This window comes from Spodoptera frugiperda, chromosome 10 (genome assembly GCF_023101765.2).
Source record: "Spodoptera frugiperda isolate SF20-4 chromosome 10, AGI-APGP_CSIRO_Sfru_2.0, whole genome shotgun sequence".
NCBI classification, from domain to species: Eukaryota; Metazoa; Arthropoda; class Insecta; order Lepidoptera; family Noctuidae; genus Spodoptera; species Spodoptera frugiperda.
In genome coordinates this window covers 3466414-3491407 of record NC_064221.1, presented here as the reverse complement: position 1 = coordinate 3491407, position 24994 = coordinate 3466414, and the positions used below count along the sequence as shown (strand labels likewise).

Sequence of the window (24994 nt, the reverse complement as noted above, 5' to 3'; positions counted from 1 at the left end):
AATGTTTTTATTTGCAGCGTGAATTACTTCGTATTGTTTTCTTGTTAAATCAGCTTCCACGAAAATAGCTAATGCTTGTGATGGTGTATGCTTTTTTACCTCGTTTTGAGTTGAACTATACCGTGTTCTGTACTTTTTGGCTCTTGTTGGCGTTAAAGTCATATCTATCTTTCATAACTTTAGCCGCGTCACCATGTCCTGCAGCACGTTGACTCATTTGAGCTGCATAGGTCAACTCTTCACAGGGTATTTGTTCCCTCAAATCCTTTGTTTAGCGCCTCTTTGCTTGATCGCTCAATTCCTTGAATTCTTTTGACGGTCTCCCGGCCTTTTTTGTTGTCCACGCAGGCAGTGTGATAAAAGTATTGAGCCATTGTTCATTTTTTGTAAAGAACCGTTCTTCCTTGTTACTAGCAGCTGTCCATTTTTGTTTAAATTGGTACTTAAATGATTTTAAGGCACTTCTCAATGAACCTTGTTGATTTTTAGGGCATTTTGTGATTATTTTAAGATGATTTTCTAAATACTCGAACTTTTGGTTTATTTTTTTGTCCGAACATTGTTTTATGACTTCATAGAGTGATTTTCTAGTCATTTCCATCGACGTCATTGGATATTCTGGAATAGAAAAATAAAAATAAAACATTGTTTTATAAAAGTTAATTTCGACTAATTCCGTAAAAAAATTAAATAAAAAAATGGCGTGACTATGCGGGACATTTTCCTTTAAAAATCTTGTCAAGAATAATGAAACTATATGTTAAATCCAAAATCATAAGTTAACTAAACTTAACTCTCAAACAAAAACACCTTTAATGACAGAGTTCACTAAAATTTTTTTGCATTTTTCTTTGACTGTATTGAGGGTACAAAATGTGACTTAAATCAAGTGTAATATCAAAATAAATATGCTTTTATAAAGTAACTACATACCCTCTTTCAAAATATCCATAACGGTTATCACACAATTTCACCAAACACAGATTAAATACAATTTAAAGATCACGATTTAATTGTAGTGTCGAGAACAAAGACATACGATTCACGCAACAACTGGGTTCCGACTGTTGCTACGGTTGATGGTGGGGCGGTGTGCGGCCAAGTTGTCTGTTGAGTGACGTAATAGCTATTGGGCTTTTACAATACAATAGTTGTAAAGCAATATTCGAGTTTTCGACTTTTGATCGATTTTTTAGATCAAATACTCGTCTGTGCGACGGCCAACAATACAGTTACAGCAATACTGCTTTATTGCTTCACGACCTGCTTCGGTATTGCTAACCAAAATATACACAAAGTATACTTTGCGACTGATATGCCTACTTGCAATTTTTGCTCTTATCAAGTAGCAATTCGACCCAAATATAACTTCTTCCATCGTTCTATTCCTAGGGTCCCTAGAAACTTCAATAATGTAAGATCCATTAAATCGGATGTGCTCTCCATAATAAGAGCGGGCTTGTTTTAATAATTGATATATCCCGCAGGCAATCAATATTAGCTCACCGTAATGTAATCTTGGGAAAACCCTTATATTTTCCCTGTCTACATTTATATTATGAAAATCTGCCCTAGCTCTATTGAGATTATGCACCCTAACATAGTCTGAGAGATCATTGTTTATGTTCATGTTTCTATTAACTATTTGGATTATTTCATGGGCATCATCCCTATCCCTTAATTTGGTGTGGTATTTATTTATAAGAGCTGCAGCTACAGAAAAATCCATCATGAGATGCTTGGAAGCCCTATTAAAAAAGTTTTGTCTAAATAATTTAAACTTGCTTTTAAAAATACCGTTCACCACCTCCACAACCCAACGACATAACGTAACAGCTCTGGACTTGTTGGCTTGGCTTGTGGTTAGTTGTGGCTCATTATCTTCTGGGGATAATGGTATATGTACATTGTAGCCACAACTTCTTAATAATGGTAAGGAGTCCCTGAAGCCTCTATTAACATTTTGCTGCCTGTCAAACAGCACTTGTACATTTATTTCATTTGCATTTGCTGTAGTTATTAAATGGTCGAGCTTTTGGGCTATATCATCTAGTTTTTCTGAATTGCTTCCTGGGACTCCTGTAGTCTTCGTAGCTTGATGGTATGGGATTTCAATAACGTCGACGGCTAGTGATGAATGTTGATTACTTGCATTTTGATCAATTAACTCAACGCCGCTGGTATTTTCCTAAAAGAAACAAATACAATAAATCACAAATGTCCGCGTGCTATCACAATTTCATACAATCTTTCCTTTAGTGATGAATCATGGAATAAAACCTATGTCCTTCACAGGGTCTGAAACTATTTCCGTACCAAATAAACGTGAAAAGGGTGTTTTTGACATCGACGCATAAACGAATAGGTACCTCAAATCCAGTACATGATTCTGGACCCCCTAATGGTGGAATTTTTCGTCAGCAATATCCTAATTTAAAATTAAAAAATAACTGTATAAAATCGTTATCAACACCAATGACATTTAAAAAAAAAATAAAAAATAATTAAATAAAATGTCATCAAGGAAAATCAAGCCATTATTCTAATCAAAATTCATAGCATTTTTTATTTAAAAAGGAATAGGAGACTTCGAAGTAGGATTTTTTAGTTTAAATTCTGTACCTCAGAGGTATACAACATTAACTGATAAAACAAAAAATTTACAGGACAGGCAAAAATGCGCGGAACGAAACTTTGAATGCAATTTTGACATAGTAGCTTTAAAGCTATTGCAACAAACTCAACATTATTTTTTATTATTATTTGATGGAATTATATTGTATTACATAACATTTTACTAAAGTGAATTTTTATCTGATTTTGTGGACTTGAGGTTATTTACCTCGAAACATATACTAACTAAGGTGTTTTAAGAGAGCATTAAAATATCATACTTTTGTTTACCTCTAAATAAACCTTGGGGATGTTATTGGAATTCGGCATTCAGAAACATTATGTCTCTAACTTTTTCGAATGTTTCCTGGTCAAAAGAAGTTTTGTAGAACATCGAACTAATCTCATTTTTTCCATGGCCCTCTATCCGGGTGATCCGTGGATATCGCACGATCTCCGGGGAGGCGGCTAACCTCCTTGCCGGATTACCGCCGTGGGATTTGGAGGCGAAGGTGCTCGCGCACGTGTTCAGTTTGCGCGCCGACGCGTGCCGCCGGGGCGAAACTCCACTGCCGCGCCAGATCAGTGCGTGGCGGGACGAGCTCCGGCGCGATCTCATGGCGGAATGGCAGCAACGACTGTCGCAACCGAGGGCTGGGCTCGCTGTCATCGCAGCGGTAAGTCCCCTCTTTGAGGAGTGGCTAAAGAGGCGCCACGGCGTCCTCACCTACCGCCTGACGCAGGTGCTTACCGGACATGGGAGTTTCGGTAGGTTCCTGTTCCTTATCGGGCGGGAGGAAACGCCCGGGTGTCATCACTGCGAGGACCGCCCGGAGGACACGGTAGAACATACGGTGGCGGTGTGCCCTGCGTGGGCTGAGCACCGCCAAGTCCTCAGGGATGTGGTCGGCGACGGCGACCTCTCGCGCCCGGCACTGGTTCAGGCCATGGTGCGGAGCGAGAGGGACTGGAATGCCGTCTCCTCTTTCTGCGAAGCAGTCATGCTAGCTAAGGAGGAGGCGGGGCGCGTGAGGGAACAAACCTCCTCACGCCCCAGCCGTCGCGAGAGACACTCCGGGCGTCGGGGATCGCGGGACGATCTCCGGCCACCGTAAGTGCGGGCCTGCGGACGGCGAGCAAGGGTAGCTCACCGCCCGAACTGAACCAGACCTGTGCGTGCAGCGCGTAGCGTTCCGCGCGCGCCTCAAAGAGCCATCAGACCACCATAGATGGGGCCCAGTAGGGCTGATGCCTGATCCGGAGCTGCGGACTACCTAGCTGGTTTACCGGGGCTCCGGCTCGAAAAGCAGGAGAAGGAACGGGGTGGTTTTTAGTCAGTAAGAGTCTGACACTTCCTCTCGCCTCGCCCAAGGTGGGAGAAGTCATTGGATGATTTTCCCCCTCAAAAAAAAAAACTCATTTTTTCGGAATTGCATCCATACAATAGCAGAGTATGGTACAGACCCTCCCGCAATAGATTTTTTTCTATGCACAAAAGGAGCTGATGACCCATTGCAGAATATAGAAGCATATAGAACTATTGCGGGCAATAGTTCGTTGTTTATAATATAGAAAAACATATCTATACTAGGCGAGAAAGATTATTTATCTAATTAATAAATTAATGGGTTGCAAGCATTATATTTATCCGTTATAATGGACTAGCTATTTCCTGCCGTTCCACCCGCATCCCGAAGGAACTATTTCCCGCACCCGGATAAAATGTATTCTATTACACAAGTCAGCTCATACCCTGTTTTTAAACCTGCAAATAAATGCCTGATGCAAATAAATAATATACCAAATTTCATCAAAATCCGTTCAGTAGTTTCAGCGCGACCTACTTTGAACATTGCGTACCTAACTACCCGTTGTGTTTATGACACTTAAAAATGGACCTTAAAACACAGTATTAAAGATAAAAAATTGCAATTATTATTTTGTATTTAATATAGAAACATATGACATGTAAACGAGAATCCACTTGTAGTAATATTTTGTTAGGTACTGTAGAGGAGACCCTACTATGAGTTAATACTACCACAAGAATCAACCAAACCACTAACAATTTTTGTTATTGTAAAAAGTATCTTAACACCAAGAAATAAAGATCAATGGCATGATATATAGCTCGGCGCGCGCGAGTTTTCATTCAGAGGTAAAGAATATTAACTCCAATGAATAACATTAAGTACGCGCAAAGCGTAGAGGTAAATAATCTTATGGTCATTTGAGGTCCTTTACCAGTTAGACATTAGTGGATTTAATGTCATATACGATTGGATATTTCTTTTCATAGATGTAATAGGATTTAATGTCGTATACCATTAAGTGGAACTTCTTCTTGCGATTTTAATGGTGCAATAAACATATTTTCAAAAAAAGTGGAGTTACTATTGTATACCTCCGAGGTACAGAATTGTAAAGTAGCTCTTGGTATATTATATGTTTTTGCAACTGCTCGCAAAGACATAGTTTTTGTATTGATTTTTCTAAAGCCTCGTCAAGGGCCTCTTTTGTGTATTGTGGTGTCTTCGGCATTATTTTTCCTTTATGAACCTGATATAAAAGAAAAGACCTAATTAAAACTAATTTATTCAAAATGAAAAAAAGCACATATAGTAATTGGCCTCCTTTTTCTACAAGTTATTTTGACGGATAACATAGTTATTGGCCTAGGCCAATAACTGCTGACAGGCATTTGAAAATGATAATAATGGAATATGACGCTTATTATTGTAACAGAAGACGATGTTTTCATTAACAACGCTATTTATTTATTTATTTTTAACTATAGCAATTGGCATAGGAGGCCAATAACTATAAGTCATTCAAATAATTGTGACAGCTATTGGCCACTACAACATTTTGAGGTTATAATGAAAGTAGGTTATTTTACGTCCTAAAACTGTTTATAGCACATAACAAGACACTATTTTATAGAATTTGAATAACGACACTATTACATATACTTGATAAAATATTGCATTACAAAAAGTAGCAGTCTTAACATTTTTTTTAGCAAATTACTTACATTGTACCTCCCGGCAAAAGATCACTCGACGAAAAGGAACCATTTCACCTAGCGGAGTTTTGTTGAAACTATTTGACAGAGGATGAAAGTGTTGCCATTGATGCATTTTTAAATCTACCATTATAATAGAGTATTGCTTATTCCAGGCCATCAAAGTCAAAATGGCCAATAACTGTGTGGGGGCCAATAACTATAGTGTTTCCCCTATGTTGGGATAATCTGTGGCAATTGTGGAATTTACACTTTTTTTGATCTCCAAAATCCTCTCGAACATATCAAACGTGGAGTTCCACTGAGTTATAACGTCTTGTTTCACTTTTACCTGTTTTTCGCCTAGCTACTTTTGCATAACAGTTAGGCACTCACTAGCTAAAACACTCCTTCGGTAAAGCTTTACTATGTTTTTTACTTTATTTTGTATTTATTTTATTTCAGATAAACCTGCTTGAACAATTAGATTCAGTGTGTGAGCAAAACACGGAACTTGCTTCCATTTTAATATTGAAACAGCAGCTTGAATATTATTGGCATTGTCAGTAGTTACTGAGACTACTTTCTCGGTGACATTCCATTTACTGCAAATTTTAAGAATTAAGTCCGCTAAATTCTGTTCCAACATAACTGCCTTAATGTTACTGTTGTCAACAAAATGTGCCGTTATGGCAACATACTGCTGGTGTGAAGCCGATGTCCAGGCGTCCGTAGCTAAGGCAATATATTCTGCTTGGCCTAGTGACTTTGTGACATCTTCTCTTACAAAGTTATAAAACTTTTGTAGTAATGCATTTGATAATGTCTTTCTTGATGGAGGTACATAGGAAGGAGACAATTCTCGTACAAACAACTTAAAAGAATCACTTTCGACAATGGAAAATGGCAAATAATTTTTAACAATCATTTGAAGGAGCATCTTATTCACAGCTTCTATTTTTTTAATGACAGCGGTTTAGAAAAATATTCATTAATTTGGTTCTTTTTAACTATAAGACGACGATTCGGAATTGAAGTTGTTTGCTCAGATTGTGTGGAACCATCTGGATAGGCTGTCGACAACTCTTCTTGAGAAGTAGATGGAATCGCAGGTGTAGTAACATTAGCGTGGTTATTTATGGATATACGATCTTCCTGAATCCCAGCTAAGACAAGGGGGTAAGCGGATTTTAAGTGTCGGGTTAAATTATAGGGGCCTGCACCCTTGTGCGACAAAATTTTCGTGCAAATACATTGGCTTTGTAGCCTCCCAAATCCGTTAAATACTCCCAGGTTTTAGATTTTTTTACAGTTGGAGCCATAATCAAGCTAAATATATACTTAAATATGATAAAACCACTACCAGTAGCAATGTCTATAACAACACCAAACCACCACCAAAACCAATTATATCCGTCAAGAACACAAACAAAACAATCCAATTATATCCGCAAACACAAACAAAAACTTTAGTAATAATTATCACAATGTCAACAATTCGCGTGCATCTCCAAGGTCAACATAGGTAAATTAAAAAAAAATGATTCAAAATAATTAAAATCAAAGACGTTCCAAAACATGATCATGAAGTTGTAATTGAAAAATGTCGTAGTGTTGTAAGAATACTACGTCGGCCACTTATGAAATTGAAGATAAGATTGGAAAAATTAAAAAAGCCAATTCTTGATTACAGCACTAGATGGTCCTCTACGTATTACATGTTAGAAAGATTAATAGAGCTTAAAACTTTTTGCGACAACTGTGACGAAATTTGAAAATGTGTGGATGTGATTCGAAATACTAAATGAAAATGTGTGGATTGAAATAAATAATATTCTTAATACCTTAAAGCCATCTGAAGAAGTTAGTGCTGCAAGACTTCAAAAAGAACAGCTTACTGTAGGTGATTTTTACTCTATTTGGATGATTTGCAAGACAAAAACACAAAAAAATAATTTACAAAACATTCAAAAAATACCATTCATTGGTTATTTTTTTTTTGTTGAATAGAATTTAAAAAAGCATTTAATGCGTTATCATCAAGATCAAGAGAAATCTCTTCCTGTGTGTCAATATCAGTTGGATTCACGTTTGTTGAAGTTGGTGTTATTATTTGGTTTGAAGGTTGGGCATCAACATCGTTTGAATTAACAACGATTATGGGCGGTGCGCTCTCTTGAGATATTTCTAATACACATTGTGGTTTAGACTTCTCCTTGAAAACCAACTCCTCTGCATCGGTAACTATTTTAAAAACTTCACGTTTTACACTAATTTGTACATCTTCCGGAAAGTTTGAAACAGTCTCCCCCATGTTCTTGAAAAACTCAACTATTTTGTCAGATTTATTTTTCTGGGCCCTATATTTTTTTTCTAAATACTCTTGCAATAACGAGTGTGTTGGTGAAAGCTGTGGTGGAATATCTATAGATCTAGAATTTCTTTTATAAGGACGAGGTGAACTGTCTTTTGAAGAACCAGGACGATTTCTTATAGTGCTTTGTGAAGTACCAGCACTTGAACCAGAGCTATCACGGCTATGAATATCATCTAAAAGACTATTATCCTCATTACTTGAGTCTTGGGAAACATTATTTGGTGGAAAATTTGATAAAGTTTCATCCTCGTTGCTAATATAGGGGATAAGGAATGATAATAAATCTTCATATTTTGGTTTCTTCATATTTGTAGCAGCTTGTCCACTTTTTGTTTTCCTTAACTTTTTAGCGCGTCTGTAATTATCTCTTATACGTCTCCATCTGTCTCTACAAGTTTGAGCTGTGGAAGAAAAAAATATAGGTATTAGTAAAGTTTGAACATAAAGCAAAATACGTTAATTCGAAAAACGAATAACTCCTTTGAAGGTAATTTTACAGGGGAGTCGAAAATTTGAATAAAAAATATTTTATTTCTCGGAAAGAATAACCAAAAATCCCGTTGGTAATTTAAAAGATTCTTAACCTGTTCACCCCTTAAAAATTACATTCTAATTAACCGTGTATATTTTATTGCGAATTTTGAGTTGATAGATTTCATAATAACAATAAATAAAACAAAATATGGAGTTGATAGCTTTTACTCACAATTATAAGCACAGGTTGAAATGTAAAAAAATAAAGTTAAACAATAAAATTGGTGTATTTGAACAATATTCAATCATCGTGAGATAAGTTATCATAGTAACCCTGATAATCAAGGGGCATGGACGATTTTAACTGTTGCAAATCCAAAAATTTTTTTTTTGTGATTTTGCGACGTTCGTCGTACAGGTTTTTTAAATTATCCACAGGAACAGCTTCAACCGGGGTTTTTCTTTGATTCAGTAGCTTCCATTCATCTCCAAACCTCAATTTATAAAATATTTCGCCACTGGGTTTATATTGAAGAGCTCTTATATCAGTAACCTGTCAACAAAAACGCGTGTTAAATTCTACTATCAAACAACTTTTACTCTAAACTGAACATGTTAATATACAAAACCAGACCTTTGGATCACCTTTCATCTTTCCTGGACGAATTGATTTATAAAATGCGACTTGTTTGAGGTCTTTAAAATAATCGAAGGTCAAGTATTCGCATTTGTATCTCTTGTTATTAGATTTTGCAGTACGACATACATTAAGGTATTCTGCAGGTACATGGATGGTTTGGTTTTTAAGCCTCTTCTCAATCATAGCGTGCATGCTATCCACCTCCATTTGTGTATGTCCAACCTCTTAGTATTTATGGATTAAGGTCACGTTATGATATATTGCAATATTTGTCATGGCATTGCTGAGAGTGGTATTACGATTTTGGTATGTGCAACCATCGGTATAAAATATTATTTCTCGGTCACTTTCGTCCATTTTGGGTACAACTTCTTTGGTAATAAATTTTGCCAAAATTGTAGAAAATTCTTCAGAAGTTAGGCCACCTTCAGCTTCATTCCATAAGAAACAGTACCCATCTCCTGCTTTCAGATCATAAATACACCAATTGTGAACACATAGTTTGGTTTTATAATAGTTAGATGACACGTTAGATCTTGGTGCCATTAGTACAGCCTGGAGGTCAGCAGTAAATACAAACCTATTATTTTTTTTGTCTTTGTCTTTTTCTGCTCTAGCTTCCTTTTTCTTCAGTATTTGTTCATTGTAAATAGCTTCAGTTATATTGCCTAATTCATATCCATTACATGTTTCGCATAAGTCTTTTTTAGGTTTAAATAATGATATTTTGTTCAAAGTTAGAGTGTTTGAAAATGTGGCGATGCTTAATGGTTTGACATGCTTAGAATGGCATTCTTCTTTGTACAATTTATACAGCTGTTGCTTAGAAATAATATCAGGTTGTAAATACAACAGAGAAGTTCTCTGACGGCAATAATGCGAAGGTAGTTTAGGCAATTCGTTTAAAAACTTATCTAAAAATTGTTTTTCCGTGGTAGCTGTTTGAGGTTGGACCGACTGTACAGATTGAGAAATATTTTCGCCAGTATTACTTACTAACGTATCTTCCGACTTCCAACTCCAACAAAGAAAGTTAGTGATGGAAAAGGTGTTTAAAAATAATGTTTTGCACACTCTTACCATATCATCGTCCTTCTTTAAATAGTAAACCATAGTATTTTTCCTTTGCGACTTATTAGGATCCTTTCTATCTCTTTGTCTTTTGGTTGGAATAATTTTCATTAAACATTTTATAAAAACCTTTTTCTCGCCCCAATCCATAGCCCAAAATTGTTCAAATAGATATTTTCGGTTCTCTTGAGTTATCATGTGACATTTCATTACCCCATTACTATTTTCTAAGCATCTGCATCGTGGTTTTATTTCCTTCTTTGGTTTACAAATATTTTTTATCCAATTGCCTGATTCTTTTCTTTTTCCAAAATATTCATTTCCTTTTTCTCTGTTTAATCTATTTTTCTCAACATTCCATTCACTTTTTTTCACTTGGCAGCGCTTTTTCCTTTTAACTCTGGGTTCTTCTAGTTCAGAATCAGAACTATCACTATACTCTACTAATTTTGCCACATTATTCAACGAGGACGATGGTGTGGGTTCATTAACTTCAACTATATGTTCTTCTGAAGACAATTGTGTGGGATTACTAACATTAACTGCTGAGTCTTTTGAAGATGATGGTGTAGGTTCAGTAATATCAGTTGATGGGTCTTTCGTATGGAGTGTATCAGGTGGGGCAATCATAGACACGTCAAAGTCATCATCTACGTATTGATTTATGTATTCAAATTGTATATCATTTGTTTCATTGTCTTCATCATTTGAAATTACAATGAAATTGAGTTCAGATACTATGGTCAGTTATTGTTGAGTTAGTTACAACGGTTAGTGCAGGGGAATTAGAGTTGAGCAGTATATGATCCAAGCAGGAGCCACTTTGATGTGTAGGAAACATGTGGGCGGAAAGCAAACCATGGAACGCGCATAGGTTTAGATATTCCTCAGCCGCAGCGTCCGCACTTCCAGGAAGAATATTGATATTAATATCTCCAGTTAAAATTATATTTTTGAAAGTTGATAGGTTTTGCAAGGTGTCGTTTAGAGAGTTAGTGAAATTGTTTACATTCGTAAAAGAGGGTGATCTATACACAGCCAGTATCGCAAACTCGGCTCCGATTTTAACTAACAATCTACTGCAGTCGTCCATGTTTGGTTCCACGACAGACGCATTTAGATGTTCTCTTGCATCACCCCGTCATTCTGATTGGAAGTTGAGTTACTCTTATACATACAATATCCCGGAATTTGTGGTATATTATATTGTTTAGCAAGCCAACATTCAGTTAGGACAATAATGTCACAATTTATGTCTAGACGTTTTAGAAAAATGCTAAAGTTATCAAAATTCTTAAAAACACTGCGAATATTTTGGGTTAATATGGTTAATGGGCTAGTGTAAGAGGAGAGATATTGTTTGCAGTCCTCAACGTCACAAACTTGCGATTGAGATACAGAGAAATTATCTACATCACTAATAAGATTATTAATCATATTAATTAAAACTAAGGCCAAGAAGAATCGTAATTTACGGCGCTCCTAGGCGCCTCCATAATCAATAGAATTTATGTATCTATTTTCTGCCATTATTTTCGTTGGACAGTCCGCTGCACCTGTATTATGATTACTTGGCTTTTTGAAATGCAAGCAAGTAGCGCATTTTGGTTCTTCTGCTTTCTTAGGGCCTTTTTTGATGGAATGACCCGATTCACCACAGTGGCCACACATGTAGGTGGTCTCTCGACATGATTTAGCCGCATGTCCGTACTGCTGACATTTATAACAACGTGTGACTAGGGTAAAGTCTCTTACAGGGCAGGAAGACCAATTAACAAATACTCTGTCTTTGCATATTAGGGCTTTACGTATCTGTGCAGATACTTCAATTATAAAGTTACAGGTGTCAGCGTCCTTCTTACCTGATTTGTGGCTTAGCTTAATGGAGGACAAAAACGTCTCGAGGCTGCATTCCTGAAGTTTTTCGGCTAGGTTTTGATTGTACAAACAAGTAAAAACTTCCATCTCTTGCATGGATGAGGGCACTCCAATAATTACGACTCTTTGTTTCCTTTTCTGAGGTTCGTCGACTGTAAGGCCTGAATTTGTTGTCTGCATCGATTTCTTCACCTTTTCAATGTCGTCTTTGGATTCAGTGCTGATGATAACACCACCATTTCTAGTCTTGCGCAGTCCTCTTACTTGTAGTTTCATCTGTTCTAGGCAGATAATTTCTGTTCTGGGCGACTTTGTCTCGTCACTGGATGTCTGCTTATTTTTGGGATATATGGCCACTGAGCTCAAATTTAAGGGCTGAATAAAGGACCATGCCCATATTAGTATGGAGCTAAAAGTCAGCACTGTCATGCGATGCCCAAATTGCAGCCCTATGTCATATGATAGCCTTTTAATAGTATTTTTATAATATCAAGATTTTATGTCATTTAAAGCACCGATTCACAAGTAATTCTATATTAAACATGATAACTTACTACTGATATTTTATATGCATTGTATCGTTTACGGACAGCAATGCTATTAGTTTTTTATTAGGAACTTCATGATCATCACTTATATTTAAGTATAAAAGGACACTGATCTGGCCTACGTCTATCTACTAGTCTTGTTTCCATAGTATAGTGTCAATATAAATGTGAAAACGATTAGGTTCGATGCAAAACTTGTACTCGAGTAAACAGAACTCAATATGGAAAGAGACTAATGACTCACAACAAATGGGTATTTTTGATGAGATTATAAAAGCATATTGTGATAAAATAGAACGGGTTGTATTAAACTATATTTTTATATTTGACATCAATTAACTGCTTGACCTAAAGGCAAATAAAAATACCAACATTTGTATTAGGTAGGTACTGTCTGATCTGTAAGCATTTACAATAATTATTTTATTAACAGATCTAATACTTAGGTTGTTTCAATTAAATGGGGTAAAATAATGTTCTCTGACTGATAAAATACTGATCTATTGCTGCATTCAAGGTTTGTGGCGATTGAGTACAAGTTTCGAATAAAATAAAAAAGCAGTATAAGTGTTAAATGTTTTATTCTTCAATTACAAGTAATATATTGTCTAAGAATGATGCTGGCGGCGATATATTGTCTTGGTGTCTAGCCCAACCCAAATACCATATTATGGCCATAACGTGGCAACAGCATCCCACTGTTCTGTTACCCACGAGACAGTTGCAACAGTAACCTAATATTGCATCTAAGCAATTACTACTCGAGGGCTGAGTGTCAATTAAAATATACGTAAAATATTTACGCCGACCAACATGGCGCGACTGGATTCGACCCCTTAATAAATAAGGTCTATTTCCTCCAACGGCCGCAACCATTTCTTCAGAGTGTTCCAGCTCAGGACATATTTCAATTTCATACAAGCCATTTTGTCGAACATGTTCGCCATAATATGATCGTGCTTGTTTTACCTGATATGGGCCCAATGCGAAAATAATCAATTCTGAGTAACTAAATACGGGAAATATATTTAATTGAGGAAACCTGCCGTCTATGCGTCTAAACATAACCGATCGCCTGTTTAAATTATAATTTGTTACAAATTCTGCTAAGTAATTAGGAATATGTTGATACCTCAAGGCTCTTTCTATAATAAGAGAAGCATCTGGCCGATCTTGAAGCGTGGGGTGAAATCTGTTAATTAATGAAGCTGCAATTTTAAAATCACTCATTAAATGTGCATGAGCTCTATTAAAAAAATCCTGGCGAAATAATTTAAAGTCCCTTTTAAATCGTCCGTTGACTACTTCCACTACCCATCGACATAATGTCACTAATCGACTTTTGTTTGCCTGAATAGTTGTTAGTTGTCGTTCTCCCTCATTTAACGACTCAGGCTTCTGCACATTATAATTACAGGCCTCCAACAGTGGGATCGCATCTCTGAATCCTTGGTCGAGTATAAATACATCTCCCTCTCTGTAGAATGATCGCATGGGTCCAGATTCATCAGTAAATAAATCTTTCATTATTTCTGCATCGGTTTGAGTGGCAGCATAAGGGCCGATCACATCAATAATGTGCCCGTCTGTACACACACAAAGAAATGGTTTAACGAGGTTCACATATTTGTGTAAACTATAAGTTTCCTTTTGATAGAAATAATTGGAACTCTTTTCAATATATATGTAAGTGCCATCACATATTGTGATTGCAGGTCTGGTTTGATCAGAGCCATTTGGATTGCCAAACAAAGCATTTGGAATACTCAGATTTCTTCTTATGACATCTTCTCTATTAAGATGCTGCAATCCAATATGTAATGGTACAAAATGTTCCATAAAACATAAGCGTACAATGTTCATGTGCCTCTCCATAGTTGATCGAGGTATATTAAATAATGAAGACAATCTCTTGTTACTGTCCCCTGTTCTCATTTTAATTAAAAAGATAGCCAAAGCAGATTTTGGTGATGGTACCTGATTAGCTAAAGGTAACTCATTAAATAAAATAATGAATTCAGACACTTCCAGTCCAGTCCAATAATGGCATATGTGGTTGGGCATTTCTTCAACACATTCAAAATTAAATGTGACAGTTTTTTGTTTTGCCATATTAACTAAATCTTCTATTTGATTTATACTAAAACTTGATATTGAAGATGATTGTTCTGGTAATTCACGCCAAGTATTAGAATACAAATGGTGATGGCAAACACGTGAATACCGGGGCACATAATAGTTGTAATCTACAATTAACATATTTTTAATAAATGTTGGTATTAAATGCATAGGTACATAACCGCAGTCGGAATAAATGCAGTGTCTTGATGTACTAGCAGCTCTCTTGTAATGAGGTAAATTGACCATCCCAACTGATCTCTGGCCCAGCTGAGAGGCAGAAGCAGGTGCAGGTGCCGGGACAGGGGCAGGTGCCGGAGCAGGGGCAGGTGCTGGAGCAGGAGCAGGTACAGGTGGCAATTGTTGTATAGCCATTTCTCGTTGAGAATCTTGTTCAAATTGTCGGCTAGCTCGCCGCCAACAATTATGACAAACAGCATAGCTATCTCTTCCATTCTGAAAATATTTATGATTGTTAAAAATAAAGCAGTGTTAAAAAATATAAAATACACAATCTCTTGATTTACTAAGTTGAATAAACAATATAATGCAAATTAAGAGAGCTCTGACATTTATCATACTTGAATATATTAAAAAAATGCATAAAATGATTGTCATTGTAAAAACTATTACCACTGATATAGTTATAAGGATTATTTTCCAAATTGTTATAATTATGTGTCATTACCATTAATCATATTCAATGTAAGTAGTACTTAATAGGTGTTTAAGGATTTAGATAAATACCTGTACTGATCTAATCCATGGAAAAAAATCATATAATGGTCCATTTTCTTCGAGAGAATGAAGTCTAGCTTCATTCAAAGAACAGCCACAGCCAGCACAGATATTAGTATGACCTAATATTCTAGGTGTGTTTACATCAGCATTTTGTAAGAAAACATAACATGCATGACATATTACATCTTCCATAGGGAGCTGAAAACAAAACAGTCGGTGTTAGTAGGTCTCACATACCATAAGAAATGATTAACTAAGAAAACAAAAAAAATATTTTACACGTCCACGATAAGAGTTGAAGTTCGACTGTATTAAGTAATATATTTTTCTCGCAGTCACGTTTCAAGTTATCGTGCATGCATACTCTATACAAGGTATAGTTTTGAAGTTGCACGATATTTCAGAAGGTAATTATGTTAGTTATTCTGAAAATCAGTTAAAATTAGAAAAATAAAATAACAAGTATTATAAAGTATTATTGATTTTTGACGAAGTATCGTATTTTTACATAATTATTTATGAGTTTTATTACAATCTTCTGATATATTGTAGTTTCAAAACTACACCGTGTATAACCGTCCTGCAGATTCTGAATGTATATAATAATGATACTTACATATTCAATTCTCAGCCAAATAGACAAGATAATTAGCAACTCTTGAGGCAAAGTTGTAACAACATGCCTCTGTATGCGTTGAACGCGTAACCCACAGTTCAAGCAACGCAACATTTTGTGTCACAAACGAAAAGTCCAAATCACAAAACACAACGAAGTCCGTATAAGAAAAGCCGAAGTAGATTTTAAATTGAACGGAAAAGCACAATCGGAGTAAACGTAAACACAGCAGCAGACGCAGAGTGAATGAATGAATCAGTGTTGCCAGTCTTAAAAGATGTTAAAAAAAATAACGTTTCATATTTTTTACTAGTAAGATAATTTACATGCGGTTACTTATTATGAAGTTAATCTTACCGATAGTATCATTAATATACAAATAAAACAGCAACACTATAATACTAGTTTATCATTATTCAAAATAATTTGTAAAAACACAACGAGTGAATAAACCGGCCAAAAGACATGATTCCAGACCGTGATAAATGCAAAAAGCATGAGTGAAACATTATTCTGTCAAAAGCCCCGATCGGTGGTCAACAAAAAGTCGTATTTTTTTTATTTTTTATCCAGTGCTTCTTAGGACTTAAAATTAACAATTTAATTCAAATTTTTATTTATTACCTCAATCTTGTAATTTACTTTATTTGGGCGTTTCTGGGGCAAAAATGGGCATGGTCCTTTGTTGGTACCTTTTTTAACCATGTCAGCAAAGGAAGATCCCGTGTTCGGCTTAATAGAGGCTCCAATTGTCGTCTTAAGTTCTTGTAGTTGCTGCGATATATTAATTTGGTCTTCAAGTCTTTGTACCGTAGAATTGGCTAGAACTGCTTTCATCTTGACGGACTGATACTGGACAGCCATCTGAGATGTGCCGTGACCAATTTTTCGACATAAAGCACTTATGCGCATTTTTTGTTCCGAGTTTAATTTGCTCTCTGATGCAATAACACACACTTCGCCTAAATACTGGTCAATGGTCTTCATCCAGTTCTGTATTTCTGGCGTTGAGATCACTTCCAGCTCGTTCTTTGGGTGGGCGTCTGAGGGTGAGATGCGTGTGCGGGCTCGGGTTTAGGAGTATCTGTGGACACACACACACACACAGTTATTGGCTTGTAACACTTATCACATTTTATTTCAATAATTAGAAAGAAAAAATATGCCCACGTTAGACAGACTTATTCGGTCAGTAGGTAATCTAGGTCACGATTCAGCGAGTTTTTATTTATTAATTTTATAATACTTCGGCACGTCTGTTTACAACAAAGTACGAAGTCCGAACCGAACCGATTGTGTCCTGCCACGAAATAAATTATTCTTATTACTTATTTCCAGGGTAACCATGCGAGTAATTTACAGAACCATCTACGATTAAAACATGAAGACAAATATCAAGAGGTGTTGACTATTAACAAAAATATGACTACTAAAGCGAACGAGCCTACAAGTAAAAACCGAAAAGACGAGGAAAATGAGAAAAAGCGCGTTAAGTTATTAGACTGTTGCGTTAAACTTGTAGCAATTCATGGACGGCCGTTCTCATTACTTGAAGATAAAGCATTTAGAGAGATAAAAGCTTTGATATCCGCTGATTTTGTAGAGGAAGCGAACAGCAAAAAGGTTAGAATGTTAAAGCCCATAGTCTAGCACCAGCAATGACATATCACGGTCTATTGATATAAGTAAAATCACTCAAACTTCACTCACAAGAATCAGGCAAGCAAAGATGATTAGATAAATGAAAAAGCATACCCGATTCATGAAAAAATAGCAGCAGAAATGGCACATAAGCTTGTATCTGTGAAGATGGACTCAGCAACATGTATGGACCGGCAGTTCATCGGTATAAATATACAATATATAAAAAATGCCAAAATTGTGGTACGAAATCTGGCCCTTAAAGAAATATTCTGCAGGCAAACCGCAGAAAATTTGAAGTCTACACTTTTAGAAGTGCTGGTGAATTTTAGAATTAATTTACACAATATTTATTCGTTGACGACAGATAATGGTGCAAACTACATAAAAATTTCAAAGCTTTTAAATCAAGAATTAGATAACAGTGAGACTGTTACAGAAAACAGTGAAAGTGAAGATGAAGACGAACTACAATATCACAATCTTAACTTTGAATCAGGTCTAGAATCTTTTAATGCATCAATTCTGAATGAAAACGTTGAAATAGAAAATTTGTTCGAGGTCCGACAGATTGCGTGTGCAATTGCACATACTCTGCAATTGTGCATTAAAGACGTTCTAAAACATGATCATGAAGTTGTAATTGAAAAATGTCGTAGTGTTGTAAGAATACTACGTCGGCCACTTATGAAATTGAAGATATTAATTATTATGTTATCGGCTTACTCACGTATTGTTTTGACGAGGAACTCGACTAGTTTCAAGCCATGCTAGAGGCTCATATTCATGAGCAGCATTACGCGACACACGACGCGGCGATTGTCGCACTGCTACTGGCGATTCGAGCTACGCGCCCATCGCGCCCTCTGCCTGGAATCGCGCGTACTATCTGGCGCGCGCGACGATGTTGGCTCGTTAGACTCGTTCGCGGCTGCGTAGGTGTTGGGTTCGATTCTCGGGTCGACGCAAAATCGGTGCTACATACCGCGCAATATTTTTTTTTTTTTTTTTTTTTTTATGGAACAAGCCGGCAATCGAGCAGACGTATTACCTGATGGTAAGCAATCGCCGCCGCCCATGGACACTTGAAACACCAGAGGCGTTACAAGTGCGTTGCCGGCTTTTTGGGAGTTAGGAATTTAAGGGTTGTTGTTCGGGAATCGGGGATGGGGAAGATTGGGAAGGGGGAATTGGGCCTCCGGTAACCTCACTCACTTATTTCGTCTAAATTGAATTGATTTGGATGATTTGCAAGACAAAAAAAAAACAAAAAAATAATTTATCCTTAGCACACAATCTAGTGGCCGCTATGACAAGGCGAGAAAAAACTCTGTTAGATAACAAGGCTTTTTAATGGGAATATTTTTAGATCCTAGATTTAAATTGATCTTATCTGAAGACGAGAGACAGAAATCGAAGCGCTGGATTAAAGATCTTCACCAACAGATGCTTGCGGTAGAGACGCGTGTGCATGAAATAGGTCAGGAGGTGATACATCAACTTCACTTTCATCTCCAGGTTGCTCACGTGATCCTACAACTTTGAATTCTATATCAGGTGACAGTTTCCAGTCCGATCTGCAAAGTCTTGAAGATATTTTAAACCTCAGTCAAAGAATTCGGGCACCAGGAGGTACTGTTGCATTGGACTTAGATTTTTATATCGCTGAATATTTAACTACCCCACGACTTGCTCTTTCTGAAAATACAATAGAGTACTGGTCATCAACATCGCATAGACTTGCACACTTAGCACAAGTTGCAGTGGCTGCTCCAACAACGCAGGTTACATTGTTTTTCGTTGCCTTTCACTGGTCTTTTTATATTTATTAATAGTATTTATCAATACACATCTCTTTTTATACTCATTATAGCGTATTTTTCTTACGACGGATTTTATAGAAGGAGAATCTTGATGTAATGGATCGCTTAACGTTTCAGTCTTAGTCTGCCTTTCCGCGTCGTCTTTAGCCTCTCCTGAAGCTTTTATTAAAACAGGTTCAAATGTCGGCGTAGGCGTCGTTTTTTCTTGTTTTTTCATTTGCCTGTACCTATATTAAATAAAAAAAAAAATCATAAGTATGTAAAATTTCAGTACCTTTTGGAATTTTCTCTCCATTTTTTTCGTTGCTCACGTTGAGCACGAGTAGTTTGTTCCTTTATAGATTTAATTTTACCTACTTCTTTTCTTATACTTTATACGCCTTTTCTCTTGTTCTATGGCTAATAACTCTGGATCGTTTTTTATTTCTAAATATTTTCTCTTTTTACACTCTCGTTGCTGTGCCCGACGGCGTTTTTCTACTGCCTTTATGTTCTTCGGTGGCAATTTAAAAACGATAACGAAGTTAGAAAAGTCTAAAATGTATGGAGCTGCGTTAAGTCACGTGGTCAATCGACATCGTTATCGCAATTTGGTAGACAATGTAACATTTCATAACGAAACCATAAAGTAACGAATACGTTAGCGAACGTTATCGTGTTTACTCCATACAAATGCGTAGACAAGCAGCACTTTCAGTGTTCGTCTTCGCCTCGATCGTGATCGTCATTAAGGATAACGAAACGAACGCTAAAACGTTGTAGTTATCGACTAATATCGACACAAGATGGCCGGATTTCATTCTACAGCTGATTTTTGACCTTGGTTGATGACATACTCTTGAGTATTTATTTTATGTTAGATGCATTACTGCAGGTTAAATAAATTATAAAATGCATTCTCTTCGTTTATTGTGGGCTGTGCACAATGAGAACGCCTGGGAGAGGCGTCAAAACCGATTAAATCAGCGACGGCTATTGGAAACAATTGGAGAAATGCCTGAATTGTTTTTCATCTAACATTTCAGACTTAATAAAAGAGCATTTAGGAAATTATGCAAGGACCTAGAAGCTCATGCACGATTAAAAGGTTCTACTGAGATTCCCCTGGAACTAAAGGTAAGAAATTTTACATTAATTAAACAATATAATTATATGTATTGCAGGCAACCAAATACTTATGTTGTTGGTTATTGATCCTAATAACTTGAGTTAAAGCATTATTCGTCTGGTTAGTTTTATATATTATAGGTACTATATAACAAAAATATTGTGGTACGACACAATACTTTATTAACTGCTGTAGAGGTAAGTAAAAATAAAACCACATAATCTAAATCTGTATTATTATAATTTTCAGGTGCTGTGTGCTCTTAGCTTTTTAGCTACTCGCTTGCCGCTATCTCGAAGGGGGTCGCTCAAACGAGGGCCGGGAGAAACAGCAGACTGCGGTGTCGCTGGCGATCTCAACCGCGGACCACGCCTGGTGGATGGAGAAATATTATTTATATTAAATATTTATGTATAAGAATTTTTATATAATAGGTAATATTTATAAATAATAATTCATAACCAGATTAACCAAGTTAAAAACTAATTTATCAAAAAATTAAATGGTGTCTTTCATGTAAGTGAAGTTACTTGGTTGACTAATGTTATTAAGAATACTTTATAAAACATTTCGATTTATTAATTTGCCATCTGCCTACTAGAGACAATTAAGTAGCTCATTTTTGAGCAGATCCCTTGAAGGTGTATACCTAGTACTTACATCAAATCCTAGTTTTTCTATAGTCTTGTCCATAGTTATAGTTATCTATACATATAATAAAATCGTAGAAAAGTGCTGTCTGTACATTGAAAATAAAAATAAAAAAATAGCAGGGGTTATTGTTATAGTATAATATATATGTATATGTTATAAGTGTAAATGAGATTAAAAAGCCAATTTGGCATGAACTTTTGAAAAATAACAATAACATGCGGGTTTGGACACCAAAGTATAGCTTGTACTATACTATTATATGTACTTGTTTGAATTTTTGTAGTAAGGAGTTTAATGTAAGTTTAGTGTAAGTTTTCTTTTACATATTTGCTTAAAAGAAAACTTACAACTAAGAAAGCAAATGTTTTATGGTATATGCCAATAAACATTTCTTGTTTCTTTCTTACTATGGGTGTCAGAGATTGATCATCATCATTATAATTATAAAAAGTCCCCAGTCCAGTTATAACAGAGAAAATTATTACTCATCCCCACTTATCCAAAACCCTTTAGAAAATAGCTTGCTAGCCGTTCTACCATCGCACCAGTCTTTCCAAAAATGTTCATTAGATCCTTACTTTTTATCACTTGTCTGTAGTCTTGCTGCCACCACCACCAACAGCATTCAATATGTTTGTCAGTTCAGTCCACAGTCGGTCTGACCGTACCCAACCTAGTGATGCAGCAAGAGGCCTCGCCGGGTCACCATGACTGTAACATAAACAAACAAAGATTCAGTATAAGTACTTCATTGTTAAGATTGCGTCATTCGTACATTACATACTAGTGAATACAACTGGGATTTACTTACTTTGCCATATCCTCAAGCAGCATTGACAATTGTTGGGAACTTGTTCGCATTCTTGATTCCATGTTTCATCACTATCACTAAAAAATATAATAGATTAGAACACCAGTAATTTATAAAAAATAGTCTATTTTGATTATCATTAAGTCTAAAACTTAATATCAAAGTTAATGATAATTAAAACTTAATATAAACAACAATTTAGAATAATAATACTCTATTCACTTACTTACTAGTATAAAGTTTTGTTTTTATTATAATTTACAATACTTTAGCTACTCTTTATTTCTATGATTTCACTCAAGTAAAACGACTACTTAAAACAAAGACTATATTACTTACTAGAAATAACGTGGACTGTCTTATGCGAGGGCTAGTTCGAAATTGAACTAATAAAGTCATATTTCTCCTGGGAAGCACTTGAGCCCAGCAGTTTTCGGATATTTACGTCTGGGCTAAGGACATCGCAGCACAACCACTTGAAGCCCACCGGCGCGGCGACCACCGGCACCGTGCCGATCCCGTGACGTCACCCAGCACTCCAACGTCGCTGACTGTGATAACATCACCCTCACGAAGTACGGCGATCGCCAACTCACTTATTCTTATCAGTAAAATTCGAAAACAGTAATAACTCGCGGGAATAATCCGATTTGAACTTCTTGAGTGACACTGACAGCTAAATTTTCGTTACCATAAACAATATTTTTGCTTTTTAGCGAATAATCGATTCGACACAACGATAACGATCGCGATGTTACTTTGGCTAAGAAATATTTGTCGTTATCGTTGAGACGATGACGATTTTAGATATCGTTTCGCTACCAAGCGATGTTACTTTGTCTAAGGACCCTGGTCAGCAAACACAACGCGTCCACTCCGTTTGAGTGCAGCTCGACTGAGGGAGGTGCGGGGAACGTGCCGCAGGCATCAAACGTAACGTAAAGTAGAAAACCACAGAGTAATAATTGAAGCAATTCTTGCTGCGTATAATGATATTTATTTATGACAAACTTAAACCGTATTGGTTTCCTGTAGTAAAATTAATTAAATTGAGATAGTGCATGGTTATTAGGAAACTTTGATTACTAGAGGATGATTTGGCATAAAAAAATTAAGACGTTTAGTATTAATTGATTTTTTTATCAGACGAAATAACCAAGCGCAGTGTTGTGGGACATGCGAGATAATGACGTTTAAGGAAGATTTTGGTTAAAATTTTTAGGTAAACTATGATTAATGTTATTTTTTGTTTTGTAAATAGTTGTGCTGGTAATTAAAGTATATTAAAACGCAATTTTTATTAAATATAGTTTATTTTCGAAAAAGTATTCGGACTGGACACGTTTTATCCTCCTTTCCCCTAAGAATCACCAACATACTAGGTACTCTTAGCGGTCCCCGGCGCCGCGCGCCGCCGCCGGCCCGGCCGGCCGGTACATCGTGATACCAATCATAATAGTATTTTATTTACATAGGCTACTTATTACGTTTAATCAAGAGGTAAACTGTGTTTCAGATTTTGAGAAAATATGACCACATAACACCATAATAATAATTTGTAATTCATAGATTACGGTAAGGGTACGTAGGTACCACACGTCGACAATTTCCAGTATAAGCTGATCTCGCGGTGTGTAGGCTTGTCGTACAATCAGAGGTGAGCTTATACTGGAACGCCTAGCTTGATAGTGCCGTTTTGCGTACATAATTAATTAGACTAATTAAATTTTCTATAGGTACTTACTCAGAAGCAGTATTTTTTTTTTGCGTTGATTTCTCCGTTTTCTTGTACAAATACGTCGTAGCGCTTTATTTATATTTTTTATTTATATTATTTCCCATTGTTTTGTTCTTGTTATCAACTTATCAGTTATCACACAAACACAGAATCACGAGTCCCAAATATAAATAGTAACCACAACAAGTGTCCAACTGTCACACAAAAACCTTATAAAAATAAAAACAGTGTCAATTTTCACGAAATAACTTAGGGCGGCCGTACACGGACGGCTTCAAGCAGTTATAACCGACTGCTTGAAGCCGCGACGGCACGATGAACTATAGCCATTCATTCGCTGCCGTACACACGACTGCTCGAGCAGTCGCGAACACTTCAAGTTCAAGCCGTCAACAGCTTCAAGCAGTCGACGCCGACCGCTCGAGCAGTCCGTGTACGGCCGCTCTTATTTTCATAAACGAATTTACGTAATGCTGAGCGCCGCATGCGTAACGTGACCTATCTCTAGGAGAGTTAGCTGCAGACTGGACGTGTCATTACCAAGCGCGCGATAGTAGTGCATCGCGGTACGCAATACGGTTGAAAATGGCTATGCGTTAGATTTTAGTTGAATCGCGTGTCCGCTAATGTGACGGATATTTCGCAGTTTTATAATATTAAAAATAAAAAAAAAGTACAACGATATTTCAAAATATTTTTGCATATGTCTTTAGTTGATTAAATTTCTATTTTGATAGTTGCAAAAAATATAGTATAGAGTATAAAAATATAGAATATAGTATAGAAAAGATAGTAAAGTCATCACTCAAAATTTTGAGCATTTCGAGACGAAAAAGTTTTTTCGTTCACTTTCTTGCGATTTTTTATTTTTCAGGGTTCTGGGTTTTCTTTTTGAAAATATTTTTCCATAACTCTTTTATTTATACATTAGACTATACGCAGTATTTTTTTGGGCTTGTACTATGTATCAATATGGCTAACTTTGCGACGAAAAAGAGGACGTTTTTACGGTGCCCCTGTAGGGGTAGCGCCTTAAGATGAAAAATGCTAAACTCAGTTTTTATAGATGTTTTTAACTCTCGTACAAATTATTACTAAAATAAGATAAATATTACCTATTATGTGAATTGAAGCGCGTT

General features: G+C 36.2%; 2 protein-coding genes across 2 annotated transcripts; both read right to left on the bottom strand.

Moving 5' to 3' along the window:
- Positions 1-6556: 6556 nt before the first annotated feature.
- On the bottom strand, positions 6557-8450 carry LOC118277070 (uncharacterized; the record flags this gene model as incomplete). Its single annotated transcript, XM_050696325.1, has 1 exon — positions 6557-8450. A coding segment is annotated over one exon (852 nt), but the record flags the coding sequence as incomplete, so codon positions are not given.
- Positions 8406-11163, bottom strand: LOC118270866 (uncharacterized). The gene is made up of 2 exons (XM_035586651.2): positions 9103-11163; positions 8406-9021 (listed from the first exon to the last, which is right to left on the bottom strand). Exon 1 carries the CDS (start codon positions 10807-10809, stop codon positions 9334-9336), a length of 1476 nt encoding a protein of 491 aa, XP_035442544.2. The 5' UTR covers positions 10810-11163; the 3' UTR covers positions 8406-9021; positions 9103-9333.
- Between the last annotated feature and the right edge of the window lie 13831 nt (positions 11164-24994).

What these genes read in the sequence shown, in the direction of transcription:
- LOC118270866 (XM_035586651.2), bottom strand. Translation starts at nt 10,809, where the DNA reads ATGATTGCCCCACCTGATACACTCCATACGAAAGACCCATCAACTGAT.